Source organism: Triticum aestivum, chromosome 1D (assembly GCF_018294505.1).
Source record: "Triticum aestivum cultivar Chinese Spring chromosome 1D, IWGSC CS RefSeq v2.1, whole genome shotgun sequence".
Taxonomy (NCBI): Eukaryota; Viridiplantae; Streptophyta; class Magnoliopsida; order Poales; family Poaceae; genus Triticum; species Triticum aestivum.
Genome location: NC_057796.1, coordinates 492,862,177 through 492,872,954, shown reverse-complemented (window position 1 = coordinate 492,872,954; position 10,778 = coordinate 492,862,177). Strand labels below are relative to the sequence as shown.

At 46.6% G+C, this 10,778-nt stretch overlaps 1 protein-coding gene across 1 annotated transcript; it reads left to right on the top strand.

Moving 5' to 3' along the window:
* The first annotated feature begins 980 nt into the window (after positions 1–980).
* Positions 981–10,592, top strand: LOC123161600 (uncharacterized). Its single transcript, XM_044579423.1, has 6 exons — positions 981–1,011; positions 1,130–1,176; positions 1,237–1,301; positions 1,588–2,200; positions 2,384–2,551; positions 10,233–10,592. The coding sequence occupies exons 1-6, from the start codon at positions 981–983 to the stop codon at positions 10,257–10,259; spliced, it is 951 nt and encodes a 316-aa protein (XP_044435358.1). The 3' UTR covers positions 10,260–10,592.
* The last annotated feature ends 186 nt before the right edge of the window (positions 10,593–10,778 follow it).

Genomic DNA, 10,778 nt, shown 5'->3' with positions numbered 1-10,778 from the left:
GAAACAAAAGAAGAAAAGGAAAATAGCAAACAGAAAATTTTGCGCTTTGCCAATGTCTATTTGAAGTCTTAAAAAATATACATAACACTTGACGTCTAGTTGCCCAGTTGGTTAGTACGGCTGTGCTAATTCCTGTACGACCTAGGTTTGAATCCTGCAGCACGCGTGATTTTTTGCGGTTTCATAAAAAAAAAGGCTGAACGGGCCAGCCCAGCGCGGCAGGGTGTGCACGTCGTTCATGTACAGCGTATACGTGTTTTTTTAAAAAAAATCAGCACATAGGTGAACAGTTTATAAAATATGACTATCATGCCCTTACTTATGAAGAGGTATCGGCTAATCTGAGCCGTCCTTATGTTTAAAGGGGGTGTACCGAAGCAGAAGTGCATCCAAGAACAAGATGGTGCTGCCACAAGCACAAGGCCTGATGGGGAGCGGCCTATATGGCGCATGTTTTGAAAGATCAATGATGCCGCAAAGGTGAAAAATTGTGCATGGAAATTGTTACGGGAAGGTTTACCTACACGCCAAGTTAAGAAGCATAGGCACTTGGAGATTGTTAACCAGTGCCAACGATGTGGGTGCACTACCGAGGACAGTTTTCATGCCATTGTTGTGTGTCCGGCGGCGAGGGCTGTGTGGGATGCCATGGGTGAGGTTTGGAAGGTCCCAGTGGCGGAGACAATTTTGAACACTGGAGTTGAGTGGTTGTTCGACCTGCTTGTTACTCTCAGGGAGGAAGAACGGACAAGGGTCCTCATGATCATATGGAGAAATTGACAGATAAGGAACGACACTCTGCATGATAAAGCCCTGGCTCCTGTTGAGGCAACACGTAAGTTTCTGCTCAGTTACATGTCATCTTTGGAGCAGATTAAGTTGAAGGATGGGAGGGACTTGGTGAAGGGAAAGGGTCCTGCACTATAAGAGGGCGCCATGATCAGAAAACCGCACATTTATCGGGTGAAGGAGCAAACGCCATGGCCGCCACCACCGGCGGGCTGGGTAGCGGTTTCCGCAGATGGATCCTTTGGAACATGTGACGATGGTGCTGAAGTAGCCATGGTAGTAAGGGATAACAATGGTGGGCATTTACTATCTGGATGTTGGTATATTCCCCATTGTATAGATGCATTTGAAGCTGAACTAGTGGGGGTCAGAGAAGGAGTTAAAGCGGTATTGATGCATATACCTCTTTGATGTTCATTGTTCAGACTGATTGCGCTGTAGTTGTAGGTGCTGAATGAAGCGGGACTTAACAGATTATACATGGGCCATATGATAGAGGAGATTAAGGAGTTGTTAGAAGATAGGGAGCATATTCTTATGTGTATTGTCTGTGTGCAGAATAGGGCTGCAGATTGACTAGCCTTTTTGTCGAGAGCGGAGCATCGAACCGAGTTGTAGTTGCACGTCGCCCCAGATGCTCTCATTACCTTACTGGCTACAAATTGCAATCCTATTACTTGATATATATAAAGCTCCCTTTTCCACCCAAAAAATACAATGCCTTGTAAAAGAAATCAATAGTACAATGTATCATGGTTCATACCCAACCTGAATTTTTCTCAAATTGTTTTTTTACAGTGTTATCAGAAGGGGAAAAAAAAGGTGTACTAAGTGCACACGGAGAAGAAAAGAGGTACTCCGAGAGAGTGAACGGCGGCGACCGCCGACCGGCTCCCCTCCGGCGCGGCGAATCACCCACCACCACCCGTTGACTTACTTTAGCGATGTCGCCGCTCTTTCTCCTCCCCCGAGCCCGCCGCCGCAGCCGGCGACATCTGCGTCGTGGGCAGCGGCATCTCGGGCGCCTCCGCGGCCTTCTTCCTCACCAACCACACCTCCTCATCGTCCTCCAACCCGGGCCGCAGCTCCGCGTCTTCGAGCATCGTGGCCGGTTCGGCGGCCGCCTGGCCACCGTCATCTCGCCGGTGAAGAATTCCAGGCCGGCGGCTCCATCGTCCACCCGCGCAACCTCCACGTGCGCCGCTTCACCGACCTCCTCGGCCTCGCCACCAATACCGGCCGGGACGACGACGAGGACTGGGTCGGGATTTGGGACGGCGCCCGCTTTGTCTTCAAGACGCTCCGCCCGCCGCCGCCGGGGAGCTCCTGGCTGCGCCGCGTCCTCGCCAACTCGCTCCGGCCGCTTAAACGCTATGCCTTCCCGCTGCTCAGGATGGACAGCTTAGTCCAGGTCCACTCCCTTCTTCTTATTTTCTACTGTTATACTACATCTTCATTAGGACCTTCTGTTCTATACCAAACACTGCAGCTTTACAAGTTCAGTTAAAAACTTAAAACGTGATTCCAGTGGCATTTTGAGATCTCATGTTCATCTGATCTGATTGGTGATTACTTTCTCGGCTGGGACAAATAGCCGAGTAGTAAATTCTCTACGATGAATTCGAGTCCCGCCCGTGTTCGACAACGTCGAGGAGATGCACTCAAGTGGTCGGGCCTGTATGGGGTCACTCGCCGGACACTCGAGGAGGAGCTCATTGATGCCAGCCTCAATTCTCAAACTATAACAGAGCTTGCCACTGTCGTATGTTTCATTTCCTTTTTACCTGCTTCATCTAAATTGATAGCCTACAGTTTTTTCCATTGGCGATATGCTAAAAACCTTCCTTCTATGTAATTTCTTCCCGTATATTTACCATTATCTTAAATACAATTTGTATCATTTCCCTATCTAAACAAGGAATCTTTTATGTAGTACATTCTCTAGAACCAGTGAAGAGTTAACAAAACACTTCAATCTTCAGCACATGTAACTAGTTAAGCATATCTTTCTCAAAAACGAAGAGAGGGTGCCCCCCCTTCCATAGAGAACCCCATTCTTTCAATAAAGTTCTAATTAATTATCGAAAAAGACATAAAGATCTTCACATCCCTTTTGAGAAGTGGATCTATAAGTCGTATATAGATCAGGTCTAATTCGTTTATGTGTGCTGGCAGATTTAGTGCACACCATCACAGCTGAAAATCCCCCAATTCAATAACTTCTGAAGAAATGTTACTCTAGCTGATATTTTTTGAACTACCCGCTGATAATTAATCATATGTCCAATTTGCTCATGTGTTCTGGAGACGTAGTGTACACCACTACATCTGAAAATTCGCAGTTGTGTACACCACTACATCTGAAAATTCTCAATTCAATAAGTTATGAACAAACCTTACCCTTGCTGCCATTTTTGTAGAAACATTTGCTGATGATTGCGTTCCTGGTATCATCCCCCCTGTCCTCGAAAGGTAATAACTAGGATCAACTATGGTCTTTTAGCTGGCTCCGAGTGGGTTATCATTTGTTCATTCTTCCATTTACTCATCCCGCTGAGTTGTCTTGCTTCCACCCACCTTACTACTGTCACTCATTCATCCTACAGACTGACACATGCTGCTTAAACAAAGACCACACATATCTCCAGATGCATACTAGTCACTGTCATTTTTTCACCCTGCTGATTGACATATGCTGCTTCAGCAAAGGCCAAACGTATATTTCAAGAACACGCAAGAGCATTGTGTGCCTTTTCTATTAAGATAGAAGAGAATGTTACATATATATCACAAGTGCCACATAGGAAAGAGCACTCCACGGCACATTCCAAAAAAAAAACAGCTTAACTCATTCTTCCTATGGACACACCTGATCTAGCTGTCACCCACAGATTGAACTCATCAGAAATTCGCTGAATAACAACACAAGGCATAGCTGCAACCTTGTCGAAAACCCTACCATTGCGCTCGAACCAGATGTAGCGCATGACGAAGCAAGCTAGGGTGTTAAACTTCTTTCACTGCCCAACTGTCTAGAATGGTTGATGTCGAATTAGGGGTGAACCTATGCAATCGCCACCGCAGGAGAAAATGATACCAGACTTCCCTCGCGAACGAGCAACCCAACAGCCGATGGTTAAAATGTCCTCCTCCTCCTCTTGACAGCATAGGACGCAGCACTTCGGATGCTCCAACTGTCTTCTTGCAAGACGATCAGCAGTCCACAGCCTATTATGCAGCACAAGCCACACGGACACTTTTACTTCAAGCGGAGCCCACGATGACCAAAGCTCGGCGGCACAAGGCAAGAATTCACGGCCGAGGAAGAAAAGCTTATATGCCGAGCTTGCAGAGAAGATGCCATCTGGTGACTGTCTCCAGCGGAACTCGTCCGGCCTCACCGAAATGTCACACCCCGTTGCTGCTGAAGATCGTCGGCGCGTGAGGAAGAGGATAACGCCGCTTGTGGAGATTGTCAGCACGTGAGGAAGAGGATAACGCCAACAACATTATCAAGCCTTCAAGACTAACCCACTTGATGCCGGGTCAATGGACAGAAATCCTGACAATTGTGGAGACCAGGATCCCAAGTCATGTACTGAAGCTTGTTTGCCAAAATGGTCAATGGACAGGAATCCTGACACCTGTGTACACCAGGATCCCAAGTCATGTACTGAAGCTTGTTTGCCAAAATGGTCGATGGACAGAAATCCTGACACTTGTGGAAGGCCGACAACTATCATCCCTTACTTTGGCCAACAACATTCTCAAGCCTTCAGGACTAACCCACTTGATGCCGGGATCCCATTGCTTGTACTGAAGATAGCTCTCCGAACAGATCAACGAACAGAAATTTGGACACACGTATCGCACTGGTTGGTCCTTGTCTCCAGGATTAAACCCTTCTCTTCTCCACAGTGAGATTTGACGGGAAACACGCTCGGTAGGCAACTGCAGTACAATAGATGCCGTAATGTGCCCGTCCATTGATGCGATCACCTGAACAACCTGGAAACGATTAATCAAAAGCTCAAGGGCTTGCTCCAGTACATTTGCAACAGTTGTACCTTCTATCGGATTCAAGCAAGTATGCTGCCCAGGAGCAAATAATAAGCTGAATAACCATGGCAACTGAAGAATGAGCTGATAGGTGCGACACTTCCTTTAAATGCTTCAAAGCTTAATAATTGATTCTCAATTGAAATAAGCTGCAAGAACCGCAACAACTTTCCTGGATCCCATGGAAATAAGGGTATATTCAGCGTCCAAAGGGTAGCAGCTGAATGTGTTACCTTCTGCATTGGGAAATTAAGAATATGTTGAACCGAATATATATTTTCTGAAAATAGTTGCACCATCGTGTGTTTACGGTCAGTATTGCTAGAGATCGAACACATGAAATTTTGTACTCCCTCTGCTCACACTTCTTTTCCAAGGCTTGAACTGAATCATCCTCATATGCATCGCTGGTTAGTGCCCTATTACTGTGAGGAGCCAAAAGAATTCCTGAATCGGTGCAAGAGAAATTGACAGCAACAAGTGTGTCCAAGGTATCAGCTCCATAATGTTCAGCTGTTGACACAGAAGAATAGTTAAGTGGCCAGCTTCAGTGACATACATGTTCATCTTCACCTATGTTTGACATAAGCTAGTGCAGTCCAGCACCACATCAAAGGTTCTAATCGGCCCCATTATTATGTGACCCAACATGTGAAGTTTTTTTTTTCAAAAAGGGGGGACTCCCCGGCCTCTGCATCAGAACGATGCATACGGCCAACTTTATAAATAAGCAAATAGGTTCAACAAGGTCTTAAAGTCTCCAACGAAAGTAAAGAAAAGCTCACAAAGAGCCAAACGGCCAATAACAAAACTAGCCAAAAAAAGCCAGAACCGGCTGGCAAAAGAACATGTGAAGGTGGCGACTACAATTTGCTCGCTGGCCCTGCTCTAATTTGACGACCACCATGCCATAAGGACCAGCTGACAAGACATGCCAACTCCCTGATAGAAGAATTTTGTGTTGTGAAGATTATCCCCAAGTTCCTGCTAAGATGTGCATCTCAGCCATGAAGACCAGTCATCAATACCATCTATTCCTGCTGCACTAAGCTCTGGTACTTGGGCAAAAATAATCCACACACCGGGATCCCATGGCATGAAAAGGGTAGCAATACGAGTGTCATGTAGCATCTCCCCTGAGAGCAGTAGTAGCCGTCTGTTTTGTGTTGATGGTACTTGATCAAGGGAAGACCAACCTAGCTAGCTAGATGGACTTTCTCCATGATACAAGCATGTGGGCTTGACCCTTGCGCACTCAAACTCCTGGTGATTATCCATAATCTGCTCTAGCCTCTAGGAATAGTTAGTGATAAGCCACCCATGCGGTGAGCACATCATGAGCAAGCTCCTCGTCCCACACCGCATCCTTGGAGGGCATTTTCTCCACCTCACCAACAGCCACTACACACGGCTCCATGAAAAGGGACAAACCTCCAACATTAATGGGTGCCTTGTCATCTGCCATCAAGCATAACCGCCCCATCATGAGGATGCACTCGGAGTTGCTTCCTGTCCTGGGCGAAAACATACAGATGGCTGCACTTTGGCATTGGCGTGGCACCATTCTGTCCAACACTTGGCAGGTGCTGTGGTGCTGAACTTGGTGGCAACAGACGGCTCTAGTGGATGGCCCGCCCAGCAAGAACTCCTTGGGTGTTGGGGCCGCAGCTAGCGTATTAACCCGCCCTGGAAGTGCAACCCCGGCATGTTTGTTGTTGTTCGTGCTCAAGTTCGGACCTACCGCCGAACACCTTGTGGGCGTGACGGGAGCGAGGATCCATGCTGCATTAGGCAGGGCATCAGCAACAAGTCGCCGCTTGGCCGCTGAAACAGGGAAGGGGCAAGCTGCTCTAAACTGCTGTCGTTGATCCATCTGTCAGTCAGTCAGTCCAGAAGCGCAGCTTAGTGCCATTCCCAAGAGAGCGCCGTAGAGCAGCAGCAAAGATCCCCTGAGCACCCACAGGGAGCTCTAGATCAAGTCCCTCCCACGGTTTCCCTTGGGCAACTTTTCCAATCCAGCGCCACTTTAACACAAGGGCTTGGTTAAGTAGGCCACCATATTCTTTTGGTGTACAAACCATCTTCCAGTTAACTAGCTAGCTAGGAGATTGAACACTGCAGTAATGCTTTCTTCAGAGCAACGGATCAGAGAGGTTGAGCTTTTTGCCATAGTGCAGGTTAGACCAGTTGCAGTACCCAACAATTTCAGCAACTCCACCACAGCTTTAGCTTCCTTAACATCAGGCTTGATCAATAGTATGTCATCGCCCGCATACACCGAGAAGCGGTGTCTGATTCCCCACCGTGCCAATGGTTGAAACAAGTTGCCTTCTTCTGCCTTCTGAATATACTCCCTCCGTTTCAAAATAGATGACCCAACTTTGTACTAACTTTGTACTAAAGTTAGTATAAAGTTGAGTCATCTATTTTGGAACAGAGGGAGTAGCAGTCAGCGCGTCCATGACAACCACAAAAGGCAACGGCGATAAAGGGTCCCCTTGGCGCAATCCACGCGCATGCCAGAATTTGTTTCCGGGGCGACCGCCTACCATTGAGGAGGATCCAATCGCTAGCAGAAGAGAGGAGAAGAGCCAGCTTGGCGATCCACCTCGGACCAAAACCCCGATGCTTCAACAGGCTCAAAAGGGAAGCCCAGTCAACAGAGTTGAAGGCCCTGGGAATGTCCAATTTCATCATAGTAGCAGGCACCTGACGACGATGCAACATTCGAATGGATTGCTGTACCATAAGGAAGTTATCCACGATCCAACGCCCTGCAATGAAAGCGCTTTGATTGGAATGCACCATTGTGAGAATAAGAGGCGCAACCTGTGTAGCCATGATCTTAGAGGTGATCTTGCCAATGCTGTGTACTAAGCTTATAGGACGAAAGTCACGGATATCCACAGCTCCTTGCTTTTTGGGGAGAAGAGTGATGAAGGCCTCATTGAGGCAAAGCTCACCGAAATTTAGACAGTGCACTCTGTGTTTTGGAGCTCCAATTAGCTCTTCCAAGTGACCTGCAGCAATTGCGTCCATAGCTTGCTGAGTATTAGCTAGCCTCCACGCCCTCACAGCTCAGTCTGAAGATGTGGTTTATGCGTCTTCTTGCACTGGCAAACGATTGGAAAAACGCCATGTTTGCATCCCCTTTTTTAAGCCAGAGCATTCGGATTGCTGTCTAGCAGTGGTTCTCTGAAGAGAGGCCAAGCCTAGAATTTTCTTCTTGAGTTGACAGTGTAGCCAGCGCTCCCACATCAAGTTCCTGAAGGAATGGCACTTTCAGTTGATCTGCGGTAGGGCCATAGACCACCGTCGTCAGGTGCCAAGCCGGGGCGTCCAGCATTCCAAGCTCCACTGTAACCGAGAAAACATCCACCCTAGTAGCATAGCACCCACCGTGACCAAGCAGGCAGATTGCCGCGCCACCACAATGCCTCCAGCCGTGTTGTTAGCCGGCAACGCTACAAAAGCGTGTCATATTTATTCCCAAGAATCCTGGAGATAGAGAATTGACCCACTGTTCCCGGCTTGGGTTCGACGAAACAGACCACGGATGCGTTAGCTTCATCCACCACCGATCTGATGACAGCGACACGGATCGGGTTATTAAGGCCACGAACATTCCACACAAGCACATTATGGTTTGAACATTCCATTGAGAAGGCCCACACGTACAGTCAACCAACAAAGATGGTCTAGTGTACCAGCACAGCCCGCACCATGACCGGGAATGGCTCAAGGCCAAACAGTTGTGAGAGCATATATACTAGCAGGGGGTAGCGGCTCGTTGAACATGTCGGCGTAGCGAGCTAAGCAGTCCACCGAGGGGTCCTCTTCCATGTGACAGTAGCCAAGCCTGCACGCTTAACGTAGGATGAGGGGAGTCCTCTTGAGGCTTTTGCTAGGCGGGCACTCCTACGAAGCTGATCCGGACGCCAACATTGTTAATGGTGTTGCACAGAAATGAACATTACAACTCCATGGTGGATCGTACACGATGGAAGCCATGGTTTGTTGCATCTCTTTCAAACAACATTGAGGAGTTGCTATTGTCAGGTCCTGAGATACTTTTATACCCAAACTTCTATGGGTCACTACACAAACAAATGACCATACTACTACTGCAAGAGGGGGAACCAAAGTGGCATGGCTGCTCCGTGTTGTTGACTTGCTGAGTGTACCCTATTATTCTTTCGAAATGACGGATCTCGGATGGTGGATGATCTCTCCCTCCCTCTCCCATCCCATCCTTTCTCGATCTATGCCCGGATCCATCTGGTACTAAAACAGTACATCTTCCTGCAGCGCTCCCTGAAGGCCATGTATTTGTCATGGGTGATAACCGTAATAACAGCTGCAATTCTCGTGCCTGGTAAGAAATGCATCCACAGTTCCACACCCATCATCATAGGTCCATCTTCCTATATGTGCATTATAGCCAATTGCTTGTGTCAGGATTATCCTTAAATGCTTCAACTGTGAGAAAATCTTGTGCTAGCCATAATTATAGATATGTGCTTTGGACTGCAGATTGCAATTGCGTTGCCATGATACTCATTCATGTGCGTGTATTATAACTGATTGCTTGTGTCTCGAGATAATCTTTGATAGGGTATTTCAATGTTTGGAAATTTTTGTGCTAATCATCTTATGCCATTACAGATTGAAATGATTTTTTCTCAAAGGTTTATTTATTCTTTGTTGTACTGTTAAAATGCCAAGAATAGGTCTGTAAATAAAAGCTAGGAGTCTGACCCGGATTTTAAGCTTCCTTCATTTTCTGTAGTAACTTAAGAGTACAAGTGTAGAACGCGCACTCATATTTCACTTACCAGAATGCGCTGCAAGGATTGTCTTAGTTGCTTTATGTTGGTTGTATGGCTATTGAGAAAATCTTGTGATAATCATGCATATTCTAGGTCCATGTTTTCGACTAGATCCAGTACGATTGCAGTTGCATTTGATCTGTAGTGGCATAGGAGTAGAATGCACATATGTGTTTGAGCTGCCAGAATGCACTCTTAATTAAGGATTTGCTCAGTCGCAATTGCTTTATTATGGCTGTATGGTTGTTTAGGATGTCATAATATAATAAATATGTGCTTTGGACTATAGATTAAGTTGTCATGATGAACAAACTCTTCAATCTATAATGACTTAGGAGTAGAATGCCCATGTATGTTGTAGTAGGCAGGAGGACTTGATTGGTTAAGCTTCAACTACTGAATGAAGAGATAGTCAGACTCAGACCTACTAGCAACGAGAAATACTAGAACCGGAGGAGGCTGGTTACAGTTGCTTTTATTTTGCCTGTATGACTGTCGACTTCCAACTGTGTTTTTTCTAGTAGTATTTAATCATCGTGATGTTTGTTATGACAGGGGTCCTCTTCCTACGAGCAACATTAATTGTTGGGAGATGTCCTTTACAAATCCCTCGAGTAGCCAAGGCGAAGAGCTTGGATGACCACGAGAGTTGCCGAGCCGCCTGATGCCACTTGATATGATGTTATGAAGCTCGAGCACTTTATATGTAGATCTAAGAGACCTTCCTTTCCTTTTTTGGGAGTGTGTGACACCCCCTGTTGTGTGCGTGTGTATTGAATTAATCCTGGGGAGAAGTGAATAGTGACTTTTTAGCTGTTGTAACTCACCCCTGTGTTGAGCTTTACTTGTTGGTATAGAACCTGTTGCAAAAATGTACCTTAAAAGAAAGGGAAAGCCACTTGGCACTTTATTCAACTTGTGGCAAAGTTACATCGAGTAGTACATTCAAAAGATAATAACAAACTGGGTGCATCATGCATCTATAAAAATAAGTATCATCATCCATATTCAGTTTATACGAACCCGGCCTGCGCTGGTTTTACCCGGACCTGACTGGCAAATCGGACACTGGGCGAGAATCAAACTTGATGTGTTTGTTCC

Bases quoted from the DNA above. Each gene is read 5' to 3' on its own strand.
- LOC123161600 (XM_044579423.1), top strand. From the start codon at position 981: ATGGCCGCCACCACCGGCGGGCTGGGTAGCG. The intron at 1,302-1,587 runs GTTAGAAGATAG...GTTTTTTTACAG, and splicing joins ATAGAGGAGATTAAGGAGTT to TGTTATCAGAAGGGGAAAAA. The intron at 2,201-2,383 runs GTCCACTCCCTT...TGGGACAAATAG, and splicing joins GGATGGACAGCTTAGTCCAG to CCGAGTAGTAAATTCTCTAC.